At 40.4% G+C, this 20,656-nt stretch overlaps 2 protein-coding genes across 3 annotated transcripts in view; both read right to left on the reverse strand.

The window, feature by feature from the left end:
• cables2b (Cdk5 and Abl enzyme substrate 2b) overlaps positions 1-4,162 on the reverse strand; it is a 46,960-nt gene extending 42,798 nt beyond the window's left edge. The window contains exon 1 of the mRNA XM_080898819.1: positions 3,495-4,162. Coding sequence (XP_080754945.1) covers positions 3,495-4,102 — 608 coding nt within the window. The 5' untranslated portion in view covers positions 4,103-4,162. The remainder of the gene's footprint in view (positions 1-3,494) is intronic.
• Positions 4,163-8,124: 3,962 nt separating this feature from the next.
• Positions 8,125-20,412, reverse strand: ccm2l (CCM2 like scaffold protein). Of its 2 annotated transcripts, none has more exons than XM_080899759.1 (11): positions 20,158-20,412; positions 17,199-17,366; positions 17,015-17,098; positions 16,694-16,877; positions 15,430-16,049; positions 12,766-12,895; positions 12,417-12,480; positions 11,411-11,567; positions 10,858-10,996; positions 8,911-9,058; positions 8,125-8,784 (listed from the first exon to the last, which is right to left on the reverse strand). In XM_080899759.1, the coding sequence occupies exons 1-11, from the start codon at positions 20,185-20,187 to the stop codon at positions 8,652-8,654; spliced, it is 1,857 nt and encodes a 618-aa protein (XP_080755885.1). In that variant the 5' UTR covers positions 20,188-20,412; the 3' UTR covers positions 8,125-8,651. The 2 variants fall into 2 exon arrangements, with proteins under 2 accessions (XP_080755885.1, XP_080755884.1); XM_080899758.1 differs by having other exon boundaries at positions 8,125-8,787.
• Between the last annotated feature and the right edge of the window lie 244 nt (positions 20,413-20,656).

Here is a 20,656-nt window from a genome sequence, read left to right on the forward strand (position 1 = left end):
TTCACAGCTTATCATTGTACCATTTCAAGGTATTCATTGGACTTGAATGACTTGAATTGCAATAAATAACTAGAAAATTGGGGTGTTCTAACCGGTAGTGTATAAAGGACCTTACTTTAGCTTTAGGCTTTGCTAATAGAGTAAAATTTGCCAACACATGAAGAAAATTGTTGGTAATTATGCTTTAGCGCGTTACACAATGCAGGTCCTCTTGAAGCTAACCACGACTCTCTTCATTCTTTTCAAGTAGTAGATCAACTTAAAACATGCATGAGGAAAGTGCACTTATTTGGTTTCATTTTATGTCAATGAAACCAAATAATAAACTTATTGAGAAATAAACTTTCTCAATGCAAGTAATTTATCTTCTACAGTTTGTTCACCTATGGTGTACCACAAGGTTCAATCTTAGGTCATATTTGATTCACGCACTCTTAATACACGATTTAATTTTAAGGACATAGTTTTGTACTTTGTATAGATTCATTTTGTTTTTGTTGTTCTTTTTAAAATGTACTTTAAGAAGTTTATTGTGCAGTAAAAATAAGGGCAAAGTTTAGGCTATTTTTATTTGGCCTGTTTTCCAAAAAATAATTATTCAGATACATTATACATAGGGGTGGGTTTTGATTATTGATTAAAATCGATTCTAGCTTGGATAACGTGATATCGATTCATTAAAATCTTGAATCGATTTTTAAATATACATTTATTTTGCCCTCAGGTTAAACCTCACAAAATTTCAACAACCACCAAACAGCTAAAACAGTAAATGAGAGCAGGAACACGGATTCTGCACAAAGACGTAAACACAAAGCGCGGACCCGCCGACGCATCAAATCATTGAGATGTCGCCTTTCTCACCCGACGGCACGGACACGGTCGGGGCTGAAAGCTGACAGCTTGCTGATTCTGATCCATCGGCGGGTCCGTGCCTTGTGTTTACGTAATTTTTGCGCTGATTCTGAAGCTGCAGGTTTTACTTCTCTCCAATATGAATTCCCTCTGACTTTTGCTGTTTTGCTTCCAGCATGATAAAAAAAAAATCACACTTCATGCAAAGCGCGCTGTCTCTGTGTGTGTGTACTTCAAGGACAGTTTCCCGTCTAAAAATCTGTTTTCTGCATTATTCGCTTGCTTATTACGCGCAAGTCTACCGTTGTTTACAGCGCTGTCGGACGCTGTTTTTTCCTTTGCCTACGTCCGACAAGAAAGCCTCATTTCTGCCGTTCAATAGGCTACTGAACAAATTTAAACTTATGTAAATTATGCAAAACGCTCAGCTGTGTCTCTAATAAAACCTCTGTAACTCTTCTCTGCTTCACTTCAGCAGCATCAGGTAATGTTCATGAGGTGATTCATGGTTTTCTTTCGTTTTTGATCTACTGCAGAATATTTGTATAAAATCGCAGGCCAGGAAAATCACCTTCATGTTTTTCTGTTTTTATCCTCAGCTACTTTGACACAAAGACATCTGCTGTGATGCTCACACCTTGGATAAAGTCTCACAAGTGTCAGCTTTCTTTTTATAGACAAAAAATATGGAAATGTTGATGCGTTATCTGAATTATAATATTTCTGACTGTCTGAGGCAAAATTTTACCGATTTGAATAGAATCAAATCAAATCGTGGATCGAATCGATTCTAGAAATCAGTGACGATACCCAGCCCTAATTATACAAGTACTCAAATTGTTAGCTTATAACCATCTAAATACATGTTACTGTAGTGTACATAACAATGTCATAATAAAATTATTCAACTAGACTCAAAACAAATCCCGTGCCAACATGTTCTTGTCAGTCTTAAAACTTATTGTCACTTTAAATAGCTACAGTATCATTATCATCATCACTTTGACCTTCAGAGAAATTTTATCCTTGAAGTTGAGGTCAGAGGTCAAATGTGACATGATGTTGTAAATCTTTATTTTCAACATTCAGAAAGTACTGTATAAACACCACAAGTGTAAGAATGATAGTTTCTAAGTTATAAAGCTTCCTGTCCATTTTCTGCCAGTTTAAGCTGATTTTGAAGACAAATATTAAAGGACTGCTGATATGGCCCCACTCTGCACCTCTACAAAGTTTTATCAGAATTCAATCAATACTTTTCGAGCCATGTTTACAGACTGAAAAACATACACACAAACCCTACCAAAAACATAACCTTCTCAAGGGAGAAAAAAAAACAGATAAGCCTGCCCATAAACCTGGTGAACAACACATAAACAACGACGATCTTGAGAATAAAAACAGTACTTTCACACTAAGACCTCGAGGTTTGATTATAACACCTTGAACAGGTTACTCTCACGACTTTGATTAGTTCAGAACGCAGCAGTGCAGCTTTTTCCTGGTTTTAGCAAACATCACATCACTCAAGTCTTGGCTTCCTGCACATTTTAGAATTGATTTTAAGATTTTGCCCTTCCCATTTAAACCACAGATCTGGGTCTAGGTCCAGGCTACACTGCAGTGCAACCCTTACAGCTCCAAAGTCCAGACTTAAATCTAAAGGTGACCCTGCTTTTTTTCATCAGGACCCTTTGGCTTTTAACTAACTGCCCGGGGAGATAAGGGTCAAGAAGTCAGGAACCTTCTTTAAATCGCTTCTTAAAACACATTTTGTTTATAGGTCTTTTTTAGGTATAGGTTTTATTTTATAGGTTATCAACTTTCAATTTGTTTTGTTTATTATCTGTGTTGCAGGCTCTTGGGTACCCTAACTGGGATGTCTGCATGAGAGTGAGTCAAGAGTTTGCTACACCTATGTTGGAATAGTTAAAAAGACAAAACCTCACACTGTTACTCCGGTAACTAACTGAAACTAAATTAGACAGAAACCAAAAATAGGAAACAAAATAAGAACAAAAGCTCGTTTTTAAATGCCAGCCGTTTCCCACGCAATGCAACCTAGTTAAAGACATAAACAACACTGTCACCACATGTCTTGTTTCTTCTAGGAAAGGATATTACGCCACTAAATGAAAAAATGCAAGCGTGAGTCTGATGTCATTAAATGCTGGTGGTATTGGGTTTTCAGTAGTTTGCGTCCCAAATTCAACTGCTATGAGTCCTGTACTACACAAGCTCTTGCTCTGAGTTCACGGTTACCTCCAGGCAGCAACACTAACCGTGAATTTGTTGCATCGTGACCGCTGACACGTCCTAAAACGTCCTTAAATGTCTGAGGAGTGAGTGGACCGGAGCAAAAGTAGCTGAACTCACACATCAACTCTGGGATCACCAGCTCACATTCAGCATGAAATGTCGGTGCTTCAGTTTGTGAACAAGAAAGACTGTTTCGAGTCAAAGTCAAACTAAACTACTCCGGCTACAGTCTACCTGCCGAGCTGGTCTCCCTGTTAACTTTCAGGTGTTGTTTAAAGGGGAATACCGACGACAAACATGCAAATTCAAGCTTGAAAGCCAGGCTCAGATGGCACCGCTCACCCGATTAGAGAACAGAAACGCCGCCGTATATATCTCACCTTTGTCGCGGCTCTGAGGACACCGAGTTACAGCTTTGAACCGACAGCAAAGTGGACGACTTCCGCGGTCCCACCGGCGACGGCAGCAGGCTGGTGTTGGAAGGGGACGCCGAGAGCAGGTTACTGTTCCCGGAGGAAGGAAACGAGCCTCTGCGACACTCCAGCAACACCTCGGTGCTCCCCACATCGTTGAAGTCCGTGTCCGACGGCAGGACGAGAATCGGCGGCACGGTGGTGAGTCCCGTTCTCGGTGCCGCGGAATGAGTGACTGTCCCGCTGCTTACGGAAGCTGGTACATTAGAGAATGTCCCGTAGCTACTACTGTTGCCGGTATCCGGACACAAACCGGCTGCAGCCCCCGCCGCAGAGCTGGAGTCTGCTCCCTCCGAGTCGTTGTGTTTGTGGTGGCGGGTTCCTTGATTTTCAGCGGAATTACTCTGGACTGGCCGGCCGTCCAGGGAGATGTTACTGAGAAACAAAAGAGCCGCTTGTCTCCGTCGAGAGTTCTCACGGTTCCTCCGGCTATGTTCTCTGTTAGCATGCGGTTTTTTGCCACTAACGGTGGCGGTAGTGACAGCGGTGTGCTGGCTGCAGGCAGCCGCCGCCATCGTCTCTGTCTCGGCCCCACTGAGGAAGTCGACTGAAGGATCAGCTAGAAACCTGCTACTGTCAAATCCCTTTTACCCGGCGCCAGACCGCTTTACGCCCTCCTGTGCTCTCATTGGTCCAGCTGGGGGAATACGTAATGACGTTTTGAGGCACGCTGTAAACAACAACATACTGTTGGTTAATAATGTGACTGTACTGACCATAAAAGGCTTGATGTACAACTGCAAAACAACAATAATAACAATAGAAATGGCATTTTTTAGAGACATTAGCTCTACATGCTGGGTTAAAAAAGTTCCAAAAGTAATTACATTACTTCTTAAGGTTTGTTTGCAATGATCAAATCTTTATTTGAGACTAATTAATCTACATTAATTAATTGTAAATTCTGCTTTGTTCATGTTAAATAACCTATAAAATAAAAAATACATCCGTAACCCTTGTTACAATCCAAAGAAACCCAACAAATATTTGTACAATTAAAAGCAGGATGTTGTTTTAATTTCCTGAGTTTAATATCTCCCCTCTCTTTTTTGTCCTTGCTCCTTTTCTTTTAGGTAACATCACTATTTCCTGCACTATCTATGTAATTCTTCTACACATCACCGCACAGTATGAGGGCTGCTGAGGCACTAACTGAGCTGTCATTGCAGCGTTGCCTGACTGCAGCTTTGATTGGCTGTTGGCACTTTGTTATGAAACCTCAGTGGATTTTCTTTGCACTGATCCCTGCAGTGACACCACCACTGGGCTAAGTGAACTTGGTCGGTGTGGCAGGACAACCACACTGTGAAGCATGACTGGTACCCTGCTAAATATAACCTGTAGGGCACAGGACACTGTAATCCTCACAGGCTTGGAGTTTGTCATCGTACACTAACCCTCCTGATCCCCTACATCTGCAGAGCAACCGATGAACTGCAACCAACCTTCCAGCTGAGTTAGAACAATAACAGGATGGAGATCCAAAGCTGATGTCATTTTAACTCAGCTCCATTTCACTGGAAATTCTTGTTGCAATTGCATGATATCATGTTATGTACAAAAACAATTATCCGAAACTCTAAAGCTTCACATTAGGGCTTGTAACAAAGACCAAAATATGCTGTAAGTTTATTTATGATAGGGCGTGTAATGTGTGCCACGAGTGCTTCAGTTGGTCTTGGAATTGATTCTCTTTGCATTCTTAGGACTAATGGAAATAAAACAATGTAAAAGTCGAGATGCTGGTGGTGAGTTTTGTGTAATATGTTCAAAATCTTCCTTAGGTCTTCAGCTGGGTTGAGATATGATTACAATGAAGGTCTTAGCAGACAATTCACATCCTTTTCTTTCTTGTCAACCATTCTGTGATGGCTCATTCCATATAGATCGAGACACTGTTATCCTGGAATGGACCACATCAGGACAGAGATCTTTCATCATAAAGGTGAACAGTTTTGCATTGATTTACAGAGTACCTTCCTTCTAAGGGACAAGTGGCTCAAAATTATACAGCACAACTCCTGCAGCAGCAAACTAGAGCCACCAGATCACCTTCCTGCATTTTTAAAGTAAAATCTAAAATAAATATCAACCCTTTTAAGCTACATTTTATTTTCATCCATACAGCAATTTAAGATAAATTATTATTATTATAACATTTGCTCAGTGAAGATCTAACAGAATTGTAGCTGTATATACGTTTGAAGGTCTTTTTAAGCCATTCATAAACAACTGCAGATCATCAGTTTCAACAAGTACACAAAATACAACATATTCAGATGTGTCACCAATTTGCAGAGGTCTGAAAGAAGACATAAACTGTCACCATCAGATGGTTAGAGGTAACCCAGATTTTCAGCTACCCGCATGGACAAGCCAAATGTTCTCTGGAGAAAGATTTTATGGTCAGATGAGACAAATATGGAAATATTTGGCCACAATGACACGAGGGATGTTTAGAGGAGTCAGGGTGAGACTTTCAAACCTCAGAACACTCTACCAGATGTCAGCTGTTTAGCCGCCAATGTCACTGATGCGCTGCACAAAAAGGATGAAATAATAAAAAAGCATGACAACGTCCTCCAAAATATGCAACTTCACCTCCGATTAGTTAGTTAGACAGTGAAAACATGGACACTGTTGGGTGTTGTAACAGGACAATGATCCCTGACACACATCAAAACTGTATGGATAAAGCAGGCTATCATTAAGCTCGCAAATCCCAGAATTCAGCCCTATTTTAAATTTCCAAATTTTAAAATCCACCAAACCAACCAATTTAAATAAAGTCTGTCAGGAAGAGTGTTTAAATATAAAGCTGGAATTATTCCAGAATCTTGTTGATGGCTACTAAAAGCATCTGGTGGAGGGAATTTAACCAAAGTGTGTCCGTAAATGTGTGGATGACATAAAAGTAACTTTGAAATCTAACTTTAATGTTGATATTTCTTCACACAGTACACACGTATTTTGGAAATAAAGTTCAGCAGTTGTTTCTAAAGCCTGTCTTGATAGCTTGATAGTTTTTTTTAATAATGCAATATCATCAAAGTGGCACATATTTAGTTTAAATAAGACAAACAGATAAAACAGCTGTTTCAAAAACTAATAATAAATTGGGCCTTTAAATTAATAATTTAACACGAAATCCTTTTTTTAAGCCAATTTAGCAAATTTGGTTACTAACAAAAACTTAAACACATCTTTTGGATTTGAGGGACTCATCTATAGTTAGGAAAACACGAACCCAGGATTACCCAGTGTTTTTCATATGACACTGGAAGAGGGATTTTGTGTGTGTGTGTGTGTGTGTGTGTGTGTGTGCGTGCGTGCGTGCGTGCGTGCATAGAAAGAAAGATGACATTATGATATGTTATTAAACGTTACCACATGGATGATTCCAGAGATTACAGAGCTGTAATCTGATGATGAGGATTGAGTTTATACACACACACACACACACACACACACACACACACACACACACACACACACACACACACACACACACACACACACACACACACACACACACACACACTTTACTTTGCCTTGCATTTATTTCCTACAGGCTTAGCTCAACATAAATTATCTTCATTTCTCATAATAGAACTGAACATTATCTAATTGCTTCTCCTGGTATCATCCTCACATGCCAAATTAAGTTTCAAGACACAAAAACTGTAATCTCGACCTCTGACTTTAGATGTGGGTCAAGAAGTAACTGGAAAATGAAGAAGGAGCTTGGAAAAGCTTACATGAACAGAAAAGAAAGCCTTTCATTATTTGTCAGTCTTGTCAAGTGTGAAGAATCTTAGTCACAAGGTATTTTGTGGGGTTTTCTATATTAAATGGAAAACTGTAAACATCTCCTTTCTCCTTTCTGCTTCTAGAACACCCAGTACTCTCCATGAATTCATATTTTTAAAGCACTTTTCTGCAGAGCCGTTCGCAGCGCCTTTCTTCCATTTGTTCATTCTCAAGAGATTAAAACCAGCCTTTTGGCTAACGATGATGCGTTTAGAGGACTGTGTATCGCTTCTGATGAAAATAAAGTTACAAATAAATGCAGGCAGCTTTGTTCTCTTACATAATGAGACTAAGTGACTCGGGTGAGGCTCATGGGTGTACTGACTCTCTTGGGCTCTGATGCTAAGTGAGGCTGGCATAGAGGGCTGGAGGGGAGGGAAGCAGTGTACCATGGGAAGGTCATGATGCTGCTGCCATGATAATAGGTCAATGCACCGTTGGGACGGAGACAAATCTATCTGTTTCTATTTGAGATCCAGTGATGTAAATCAAGTTTTTTCTTTTTGAATCCTGCCATGCCTCCCTGTGGTGACATGTGGATATTACACTCCCATCGGAAAATAATACTACAGTGTCTTTGTGTAAAGAATGGTGACTGATATGATTGAATGCTAAATATCACATTTTTAAAAAGGAAAAATGATATTTTTTCAATGTTTTGTTTCCATTTTGATTTTCCATCTAAACTTTCACAGGACAACACAGCTCAAATTATGTTTCATTACTTTTATGTTTTATTTAGGCATTTCCTGTCAAGTTATTGAACGTGTAAAAATAAAAACACACAACGCATATGCTCACACCTTTAATCTCTGTGATTATGTCGTAATATAATGTACTTGTACTTGTACTTGACTCTTTTATTGAAATATGTGTCACTTGTGCTTCAAATGAAAATTTCAAAATCAGACAGTGGCTACGTGCATTGTTTTGCAAGGAAGCACACTCCATTGGTTGAAAACACATTAGTGCCAAACATAATTTAAAGGAAAAATAATAATAAAATAATTAATTGTTGAGTTTCTTATTCTGAATTAAGGATTTCAGTTAACAAACTGTGCATTTCTCTCATGTTGTTTACTCTTTTTTTCATTCCTCAGAGCTTGAATTTCAATCGAAAACATAAAATAAAAGAAGGCAGGTACTGTCAGACTATTTATATTTATAGTCTGTGGATGTTTCGAGCTTGCTATGAGGCAGTAGGGCGGAGTCACAGTTGAAAGACTGTCTAAATTCCTTCGGTTTGTCGCTCCATCAGAGGTAGTAGTCTTCCTCCTCAATGTCATCGTGCGTGTCCTGGAAACCCAGTGCTTCGATGTCATGGGTGATGTCAGTGATACGTCGGTTGAATTCCTGAGATCCTGAGGCTAGAGAGCAATTATCATACCTGCTGGGAAAAACAGAAAACAAACAGAAAAGGTCTGAAAAACTCACATTTATGTTTTGACTGTAATTCTATATGATAAAAGCATGTGTTGAGATCATATCAGTCTGCACTACCACATCTACATACCCTCTCACGGCGGTGGCAGACATGTTGCTCATGCTGCGTTTGATACGTCCAAAGCTGTCGGTTAAAATCCCACCCTCCCGAATCCCAATGCTTTCCAGGAAACTCTCAAATGCGCCGACATCCTTGTCTGGGATAAATGGACGCATCCCTGGAACACGAAGGACAAACAATCAAATGACGGACTCTGAGGAAACACAATAGGCCTATACCAACTACACAATATTGCAAAATACAGCAGTTTTTTTAACGTAGTGTGCTGGCAAATTACTATTTTTTAAAATGTTACAAATTTTCTGATTTCTTTGATTTTTACAGAGCAAAGGCAGCTAAACGATGGCTGGAATCTGTCTTTGGGCTACAAACCTGAGGACATTAGAATTCAGGGTTTTTGTAATGTTTCAGCAGTAAATTGTTACTTTGTTCCCAAAACATTCTCTAACAATTACATAACAATCTTCAAAAACATTATAAAAGGGTTTCATGATAACCTTTTTCACATGCTTTTTAATTACAATCCTGCAAATTTATGTCATTCTTATTTATTTAGTTATTTTAATGTTCTCACAGTTTTATTGTGGTTTTATAAGTTGGTTACTCTTTATCAGGCTCCTGGGACCTTTGGACAAAACACAGGGCAGATGGTGCTTGTCCCGTCTCTAATTTACAATCACCAATTAAAATTCAAAAAATGCTTTTGGGAGAAAGTTGGAGCACCTGGAAAGAAACAAGTTTTACCCTTGAACCTTTAGTACTAACCACAGTGCCACTGTGCAGTATTGCATGTCAGAATCTTGGCTTAGCTTAAGTTTAAGCTGATGTTTCCTTGCTACACTGACTGTGAGCACCACACCCTGTATTGCACCAGCCCAACGTAGTGCATTATTGTAATCTTCCCCACAGAACTGCAAACTAAACAGTAAAAGAAAAGAACTAACCAGTGTAAGAAGTAAAAGTAATAAGTTGTCAATTTAAAAAAAAAAAAAAATTAGAACAGACAGACAGATGGCATCCCATATGGCTTAAGAATACTTTGTTATACAGAGTGGAGTTCATGGTTGATTCAATGACTGCAAAAAGAAAAGCCCAGGTCATCACCCCTCCACCACCGTGCTGGACAGCTGGCGTGAGCTTTTTACACCCACAGCAACAGATTTTCATATTAAAAGTAATCTTTATATTTAAATATATTACTGTGTATAAAAATGTTTGTAACTCCTGAAGAGTAAATGCAAAACTTTTGTTTGACCTCCTGAATTAAAGCTGAAAGGCTGCACTTCAATCAATTGTTTAGTCAAAATTAAAGTCTGTCCAACAAATTACGGACCTCACTGTAACTATATTATATTTTACTCTTCTTTGCATGTTTTAATGGATGTAGAAGAGCAGAGTTCATATTAGGATTTTCTGAATTTACTATTTTTTATGTAAAAATGTATCAAATGCACAAGTAAATGATCTTTTAGATGTTGTCTTAAATTCATAAACTCTCGCAATTAATTCATATTATTAATAGTTAATAACTATGTATTAATATTAAACACAGTAGAGTTCAATAGAAACAGCTTTTCTACGTTATTTAAAATGCAGGCGTGACGACTCCTCAGCCAGTTTTCTTCTTCAGCCACCACTAAATCTTTCATAATGATGATTATACAGCACGCTGAGGATTAACAGGGTGTGTGGAGGAAAACATCATACTATCCTCCTTTCTCTCTCACTCACAAACAGGAAGCTGTGGTTTACGCAGACTGCAGTAAACACACACCAAGAGTACTCACACATGCACACACACACATGAGTATACAGACTCTGCTTCCCCTGCAACACTACCACAAACATAGTATGGATAGTAGGTTGTGGTATGCCACAGGGTTTCAGTAAGTTAATGAGCTCTCTCTCTCTCTCTCTCTCTCTCTGTCTGTTCCACTCTATCTGTACATCTCTCACCCAGCAGCAGGAACTTGCGGTTGTCTCCATACAGTTGCAGCAACTCAGAGCAGAAGTAGTCAATGTTTGATCCCAGTCTGTATTCTCTCAGCAACACCGCAAACTTCTGCAGCTCCACTGGAGCCAGCTTGTTACGCAGCTACACACACACACATAAAAGGAGACTAAGATGATGATGCAAACAAGCAGGTAACATTTCTTGTTCATTGAATTTTCCCATTTGTGGCAATAATGCAGTGTAATCACAACCTCTTCTAAGTACTTTGTTAATAATTTTACATCTAGTTTCATTGCTCTAAAAATGATCTGTTTACACACACTGTCCTGTCTGCAGCACATCCGTGTGTGAACAGGAGAATCTGTTTGACTTGTGCAAACACAATTATTTTATTGCAATGTTCAGACTTCTCATTCAAAAGTTTTATTAGTTTATATAGTGTCGTGTGGCATAATGCAAACCAAATTCAAAATGTACAAATCGATTCCACTATGAAGAGCCAGTTTCACGTGCTGTGGGTGAGACTGCTGAACAGCAGTCACTACAAACACTCACAGTGATCATGTACTCCTGCATGAGCAGCAGGCCAGGGTTACTGTCTCCTGCATCACTGACTGATGCCAGACTACGATGGGAGTCCTGCAGAGAGATGGATGAACTCTCGCTGTATGTCTCGCTGTAGTAGAGATCGAAGGCATCTTGGGAACCATCACTGAAAGACAGAAGAAGAGCGAGCGAGCGAGAGAGGGAGAGGATTACTGATAAACAATAATCACATCACAGCAGCTACTGATAAGCTGCCAATTGTTCACTGAGTTGATGCGATGCTTCTGTGCCAGTTATAGTTCACATCAAAGCATCTAATAACCATTCTTCCATAGTAGCTATTTATAAAACTTAGTGTCTATAAAGCATCATTCTTACGGGATTCTAGCTCATTAATTAATGTAGTTATCTGAGCTTTTAATGGAGTTGACAGTAAAATTTATTTTCATGTTAGACATTGTAAACCAACACAGTACCATTCAACATTACAAGGCTTATAACTGGTAGTTGACATAGCAAAGAGTCCTCAAGACAATGAACCCCAAATACTGTCCCCATTGCATCCATCCATGCAGGTTTCACATACAGTACTTAATCTACAAAGAATAAAGTGCTATAAGAATGTATGCTGGATGAAGGGAGTTTAAATATAAATACTAAAATACAATTTCTTTCATATTTAAACTATTTAAACCAATTATTATCTTCATCACTTATCCAGTTCAGGGTCACAGGAACGATGGCGTCCACCTCAGCCATCACAGGCCGACAGCTGGGGTCCACCCTGGGCAGGTCATCAGTCTGTCATCGTTCGGTTTGTATTCAGGACATCAGAATAAAACCTCTCATAAAAAACAGACCTACTGTCCTGAAAACCTGTGATAATCCCGACTAAAAACGTCAACTGCAGGAATGTGAATATTTTACCTGGTAAAAGTAGTTTTTAAAAACTTTTTGACTTTGTGAGGTTAAATGACTCTGTCTCACAGAAGCGGTGGTGCAGCATGTTACTTACTATGAGCTGCAGCAGCTAAACTCTGGATCATAACTGTAAGACATGTCCGTCAGACAGCTGTCACCTGTGCAGAGACACAGAAGCATTTAATAAGCTTTCTACTATTCACCTGCCCAAGACAGTAGTTAGCCTTTAAATCTCCACAGAGGCTGCAGTGTTTATCAATAAATTCAAAAAATAACCAAAAGACAAATGGAAATAAAACAGTACTAATTATGTTTTGCTCAAATCCTGAAAACGGTGATTAAATTCATAATGGTTTATCCTCTGGGGAGGAAGAAAATTAGCAAATTTATGGGGAGATGGGTACATATACAGTTCTGGAGATTTATATAGCAGCATTACTTACTCCCTTGCAGCCAATAGCGGTCCGGCATGGTGTAGTGAAAGCCCGCCCTGTCAACACATTCGATGGTCTGGTGGCCGTAAATGATCTGGAACATCTGACAGATGAGGGAACAGTACTCCTCTGCAGCATCCTGCACGCACATTCAAACACACAGAGGCCGCTGTCAGGCTGAATTAGCAGACACATCGATCAAACACATCATCTTTTAAACCTTGAGTTACCCTTCGATCACTTTTGCGCACAGCAAATTCCAGTTTCAGTGCAGCAGTCACATAAGTAAGTGTGTTCAAAGGCACACAAGTGTCAGGATATAAACCAGCAACCACTGAAAGCAGAAACAGGAGTCCACTGATGTGATGAAACACGGCTGGAGGCTGTTAGCATCATTTGAGCCAGTTAAACAATGACACCCTGCTGCTGCTGAGGCAAAACAAATTATTACTCGGGAGAAGAGGTTAACAGTGACAGAGGAACCCTGTCACCGCACACACACATGCAATGACAAAGCAATTCTGCTGTAAGTGTGATGTAATGATCCAGGTTATGTAAGACTGCAGAGTCTCACTATCACTGTTTGTGTGTGTGCCGATGAATGTGTATCATCATCAGTGTCGCCCTACTTTCCACTGTTTCAGCATGTGAGGCAAATGATTGGAGACCCCTAATTAAACAATGCTTTGCATTTCATTTGCTTTTCATTTTATTTCCTGTCAGAGCTTCTTTTTTTTTTGCCTCCCATGCTAGGCTAACATGTTTTGGCTTGTTGGTTTTATTAGCGTCATAATAAAACCAGCCATATAAATATACACACACACTGGCAGGGTTGGCTTGAGCATGGGGGAGCGGGCATTAAATTTCATACATTCTTATGATTTTTTTCTATTAATTGAGGTTCTCTGCAATTTTGTTTCACTAAATTATTATAGCTTCTTATGACATTCCTTTCATGATTTACTCCTTCATCGTCTTTTGTGTTTGCCTGGGTCAGGCCCTCATAGCCGGAGTTAAAGGAATGATGATTCTCCCGGGCTGCTTTTGTGTCTTTTATTTGGGGAAGATGTGGTTTGGGATGACTTGTAAGAATCATGTTCATCTCAGGTGTCTGACCCGAGGTGGACTGAAAACAAGAAGAGCAGGCAAACTAAACTCAAAGCACTAAACTCAAAAAGCACAGTGGCCCACAGCTTTCAGAAAGAAGATTATTCAGTGGGCATTTTGGGTATTTGACCACAGCTGAGGGTCCATCATAAAGGCAAGTGAAACAAAATGCCAGAATTTTACTGTCTCAAACTAGATTATGGTAAATTAATTGGTTCTTATACAGCACGTTTGTACTCTATCTGAGCACATTACACAACTTCTACATTCACACCAGCACTTTCTCCTACGTGCTTCCTATCACACTCCGATGGATGACTGACTGGGATCAAACCACCAACCTTCTGGTTAGTAGGTGACCTGCTCTACCACCTGAGCTACAGGCACCATGAAGCTATACATTTTTGATAGGTATATCAACAACATATCACCAAGTATCCTTGACAACTCATGTTGTATTTCACCTAAACCTTTTTCCCCTGCACAACTTTGGGTAGTAGTCTATCTCCAACTCAGCTGGCAGTACAGGCAAAATGAATGAAACCAGATGAGGTGAGCAGAAGAAAACAGGGAAAAATAATGTACTTTTTATTTATTTAAATTTTTGTATGTATTTATTCATTTTGTATGCATTTTTTTTTATGTTTTTTGTTTCATTGTATTTACCTTTAAGCTGGTTGAGATGGCCTTCAGCAAGATCACAAGCTAGCTAATCTGGAGGTTAGCTGTAGCAGCAATCATAAACTCATCTTTTTGTTTTATGACCTGAAATCGTTGTTCAATTAAAATTCACCATCAGTGGCAGAGACCCAGCAGCAGAGAGACCCACTCATCTGTTATCGTTTTAATAAGAGTGAAATTTACATAAATTAATTCACTCTCCACTGGAAATATTTCTAATTATTATTATTATTATTATTATTATTATTATTGACAGTGGATTTTTTTAAAGTCTGTATTCTTTTTCTAACGGGTAGCAGATTGTGAGAAAAGCTCATTGAGCTCCGCTCAGGTATGAATCATTGCTTCTCCACTCTGCTGCAAGTGCAACAGATAAATGGAGAGAAGAGGTCCTGACAGGTGTTCAAAGGAAGAGACAGTCAAGACAACAACAGGTGTGGGTGTGTGCATGTGCGCACTTGTGTATTTTAAAGTTTTAAATGTGATGTTATCCTTGTGAAATATGAAAATGCGCTGGCTGGTTCGTTTTATTCAGTTATTTTAGAGCTGTAAGAGAGCTCTCTTTTTAGAGCGGTTCTGTGTGCGTGTGCGTTGACATTTATGTATGCTACATCTAATTATTGATGAAAGACCCTGATAATCAAATGAACTTGGCCAGGTCCCACCAAACAGGTGTCCAGGTGTCTGTAATTTGATGATCTAGTCATGGAGGGACTTTAACTTGCACATTAACTCGCAGACAGCCAGGAGACGCATGCCCCAGCCTTGTAAGTCAAACACAGATTACAAAAAAATCACAAAATGAGGTCCCCAAGCACAACTTCTGAAAGCTGTAATTTAAATTAAGTCAAGTATTTCTCATTTCTTGAAGCGCGTCTGACCCACCCTGTTCTCCACAGCCAGGATGACCAGGTTGCAGTAGGCGTCGGGGCAGGGCGTAGGCTCCAGTGGGTTGTGGTTTCTCCTCTCCCAGCTGCCGTAGCTCTTCCCCCTTTCCCAGCTCCCCGTGCACGCTTGCCTCCGTTCCCAGCTCCCTCCACCAGTCCCTCCCCTTCTCTCCCAGCTCCCTCCTCCACCACCACCTCCACCCCCTCCTCCGTGCCTCCTCTCCCAGCTCCCACCACCACCTCCACCTACTCCGACGCCCCAGTTCCCGCTCATGGGTCTTGCCCTGCGGTTCTCCCAGCTCCCTCCTGTTTTACATGTTGGCTGCCTCCTCTCCCAGCTCCCTCCCACTCTCTTCCTCTCTAAACTCCCTCCACCTCCCTTCTCCCCACTTCCTCCACCACCCCCTCCTCGCTCCACATTCTGATTTTTATCATGGTTACTCCTGGACAGTGATGGCCTCCAGTCAACTCCACAGATGGTGTGTCGCCTCTCCATCGTACCCCCGGCAGGTCGGGGGTCAGCATTGCAGCTCATGGTCTGACGTCGCCCGTCGATGCCAGTTGGCTTTTTCCTGTCCAGGCTGTCATCCCCAGCAACCACAGTGTCCACATTTAGACCTACACAAAACATATAGATCACAAAATCTGACATTTTCAGCATCTCCTCTGTTTTCACAGGACTTTCTTTAGATTATAGTATGAGACATATCAGCATTTTGAACTTGCAGTAAGGACATGAGGGGCAAAATGTGTTTTTGTAATCCTGAATTATTTGGGAGGGGAAAGAAAAAAGAGGAGAAAGTTTGTCCAGTGGGGACAAAAAAAAAAATGCAGATAGCCAAATATTTTCATTATGAGATTCTCTAACACACTGTATAAATAAAAAACGAGAAAACAAACTTTTCAGTTCAATTGTATTTTATTTATACAGTACCAACTCAAAACAACAGTCGCCTCAAGGCACTTTATATTATAAGACCCTACAATAATACATAAAGAGAAAAACCCAACAATCATAAGACCCCCTATGATCAAGCACTCTGGCGACACTGGGAAGGAAAAACTCCCTTTTAACAGGAAGAAACCTCCGGCAGAACCAGGCTCAGGGAGGGGCAAACAAAGTCTGTATTCCAGTATGTGATGATAATTCCCCAAATGCTTTAATGCCAAGTGTTTTGTTTAATTTAACTAAAAACTGAAAGCATCATTTAAAAAGTTTTATTGTTGTTCCTCTGTCATTCAGTAACCACCTTCGGTCTCACCTGTCTTGAGGACCAGGAGGTGCAGTGCATCATCTCTCAGGTAGGAGGCAGCAGCGATCTCATGTGTGGGGATTCTCATCAGCAGCTTCTCGTTGTCTCTCCAGGTGAGCAGCAGACAGCGAGCAGACAGGCTCAGGATACAGTCCTGGTCCACGCTGGTCTTCAGCGGCAGCACCTTCAGCTGCTACTGACAAACACACAGGAACACGTGGTTGTAGATTATTCACGAACGAGTCAGACGACAGTGTCATTGTCTCATCACAGTTTAACTCAGGTACTTTAACTCGCGGATCACCTTGACAGTATCCAATGTTTACTAACCCTGGCTGTGTCCAGTAGCTGTAGCAGCTCATCTCGACTGGAGGGGTTCAGTGAAACTGAGACCCATGTCAGGTGACCAAGGAACTATGAGCAGAGATCAAAAGAAAAGCAACTTGTCATGGCGTATTCAAGTATATATTTTTTTCTTGTATTTTACGCTCTCCTGGCCTATTCATGGCCCTACCTTGACCTCCTTCTCCACATAGTCAAAGATGAGTCTCTCGGGGTGTATGAGGTAGTCGGGTGGGTAGAGGGGGACGGTGTGCAGCGGGCGGCGATAAATGTTTCCTCGATCAACTTGTCTACGACCAGATTTGGACCAGACCAGTCGCTTAATGGGAGAGACAAAAGCCTAAAGGAGAGGAAAACAAGGATGCTAAATATTGAAGAGTCCCTCGACAGCCATTGAGTGCAGAGGATATTCTAATACTTGTACTAGAAGGTCAAACCTGCCACTTAACAAACACCTGCTTGATTGATTGGTCCAATATTTTCTTCATGTCAAGTTTCCAGATGATGAAACTTGACTTGTGAGTTTGGTGATTTCCAGCCTTTTCTTGTAGCACCACCATTGTGATTCTTGCTGAAATGTCTCAACAAGTTTTAGATGGATTGCCATGATATTTGGTAAGCATGTTGATGTTTCCTGGATCTTTACAGAGCAGCAAAAAGGTCAACATATTATATAGCTCAATACTTCACGAAGAGATACGAAATCTGAGGCTTTTGTGAGAGTTTTAGGTCTTATTTTTACGTCTACAAATGCACAAAAGCAAATGTTAGCGTGTTAGAATGAGATAAACAAAAAAGATCTCAGTTCACAACATAGGTCATCTCAGGGCACTTCATTCTCTATTAGCTACCACGTGGCATCAACAGGGAGAAAACCTCCAGAAAAAGCAAGCTCACTAATTCTTGTCAGCTTCCTCGATCTATTGGAGTGCTTCCATCCTTTTTTATAGTCTCTCAGTATTAGCATTTAGCTCAAGGTGAAGTGCAGCTGCCTTGTATTACTAACAAGACTTTATCTTGTGTCTCATTTTGTGGTCCTTATGCATCAAACGCAGATGTTTTCTGTACGTTTATGTTTAGAGCAACGGATTCAGAGTTTATTGGCCAATATTTATGATTACGAGAGGATAGATCGTGTTTATTTAATGACCGTTCTTCTAGCATCATCCACAAGGATCTGTACAACGTAAGCTACATCCCAGTTTCTGTGTATTTAGAGTTAGCTCTAACTTTAAGTTTTTGATGTGAATTAGATTAAAAATGCTAAAATTATGGTAAAGGTACCTTTCTTCGTTGATGGTGATTTAGACCTAATGGCAATTAAAAAGAGCTGAATCATCAACAAAGTGTTTATTTAGTGAGAAAATGAGTGTTGTGATTCTAATTACCAGAGCACAGTTCAGTGACTGATAGTGTCTTGAGTTTGAATTTGAGCTGCAGCCACTGAGAAGGTTAATTTGTGTGTAAATGCATGCCTCGGTATAATTGCGTGTGTGTTTATGCGTGTGTGTTACCGCACTATGTGCCTTGGGCTGTTCCAGCAGTGATTGACAGGTGAGCAGTGATCTCTGACAGCTCATCGCTGAGACTCACTGACAACACAGCGCACACTGTTAGACACCCACTGACACACACACACACAAACACACATTAACTGTAGCTAGAAGGCATAAGGAGAGTGGACAATACAACACATACACACACTGAACAGAGAGAGGACATTAGCTTGTCTTAGAGTCAGAAACCTGTCTTGTCTCTCTCTGTGAATTATAACAAGCGCAGATCTCTGTGTAGGCAGATTTCTGATGAACATCTCTTTTGTCAGCTGAATTTAACAAGAAAGACAGAGGATGCTTATAATGAGTTTTGTTCTTTTTCTGGTTCTGTGTCTTTGAGGAGACAAAAAGAAGGGAAATAATTGGATTTGTAATGAATGTGTTCAATCTAACAACCTGCCTGGGTCACAGCAGGGATTAATTTCCCACCTAGCTTTAGAAACTTTTTGATTTCACGTAGTATTTTTCCAAACTTTCATTTTAAATAAACATATTTTTCTCTCTCTAATGTCTTATTTCAGGCTTTAGTAAACTTTGTAATGAGAACATGTTTTTAAAAAATGATTCCAGCCAAATCAAGAACTTTTGGCTTTCATGTCACAGTCAGATGGCCCCATTACACCAAATTGGTTTAGAGAAACATCATTACTGAGTGGTTGTAGTATGGATATACGAGCTAGGGATGAATGCAACAGATGGTAGAATAGAAGAAGAAGGAGACTATCCTCACAAGAGAATTCAAATAGCATCTGTATATTTCTATGAGGTTGGATCATGGCTTTTGCCTTGTGTCAGGCCCACACAATCAGGGGGGCGTGTAGAGGAGGGGCATGGGGTGGTATGTTTTGATTGGCTCAAAACATACCACATTGTTTACCGTCTAATGTGCCAAAAGCGGCTCAGATTATCCCCAGATTTGTTTGCCATCTGGGCATAGGTCATTGATGAGGTGTCAAACATTTAGGCCTTTAGGGGGAACTCCTCTGGGCTTTCCATATGTTAGCAGACTAACTGGTTTTGAATTGCAAATTCTATTTGCAAAAAATTAATTAAAAGAAGGAAGGAAGGCCCAGCACCTTTCCTTGGTTTAGTGTCAGTGACGTACGGATTAACTGCTGTGCTGGCCAAGATACTGACAACCCAGCAGCCAAACCTAGCACCACAATCATGGATCAAGGATATCTTTACAATCAGCAAGGGCCAACTGGTTACACGGTCAGCAGAAATCACACAACAAAAAAGGTTCCTTGTCTTTTATCACTTCTTTTTCATCTTTAGGAGGACATAAGCTTGATAAGCTTGATAAGTGAAGATAGTTTGCTGTTGATCGATGGCAGACAAAGTCAAACTCAGCCGACTCGTGTCTGTAACTCATTTGAAATCAGCTGACTTTAAGCTTGTGCTTGTGAAGATGCCTAATTAAAGGGATACTTGAAAGGACCTTTGGTTTGCATAAACATAAACGTCAGTGGCTTTTGAAAATATGTGACAAAATGAGTTTAAGTCATCAACATCCAAATGACACAAAAACAATGAAAAGACAAAAACTGAAATGTGGAAGAGGCGCTACAATACCTTCTTGGATTTCTTTGGTTCATAGTCCATAGTCGTTCCGTCTTTCTCTGTGCTGATCCTGTGGTGGGTCAGTCCTGGTCCAGGTCACACTCTTCCTGAATTTATTTTTTGCTTCACTTTGCCTTTTTTGTCATTGCTTCTTTCTTTCCGTTGGTTTTTCCATTATTCCTTAAGTGTCTCTGCCTCTGAGTTATTTTAGCTTCTGATACAGCTGCTTCATTCCTGTTCTTTCTCTTTCTACACTGATTGTTCTTTTGAGACTTCTCCTGGGACCACACACACACACACACACACACACACACACACACACACACACACACACACACACACACAGGAGAGGCGAACAGGAAGCAGAGGAAGCCCACTTCCTGTCCGAGAGGAAACTCCACCAGGGACTGATAACATCCATTCTTTCAGTGCTCTCACACACACACACACACACACACACACACACACACACACACACACACACACACACACACACACACAATTTACCAAA

Source organism: Rhamphochromis sp. 'chilingali', assembly GCF_963969265.1.
Source record: "Rhamphochromis sp. 'chilingali' genome assembly, chromosome: 12".
Lineage (NCBI taxonomy): Eukaryota > Metazoa > Chordata > Actinopteri > Cichliformes > Cichlidae > Rhamphochromis > Rhamphochromis sp. 'chilingali'.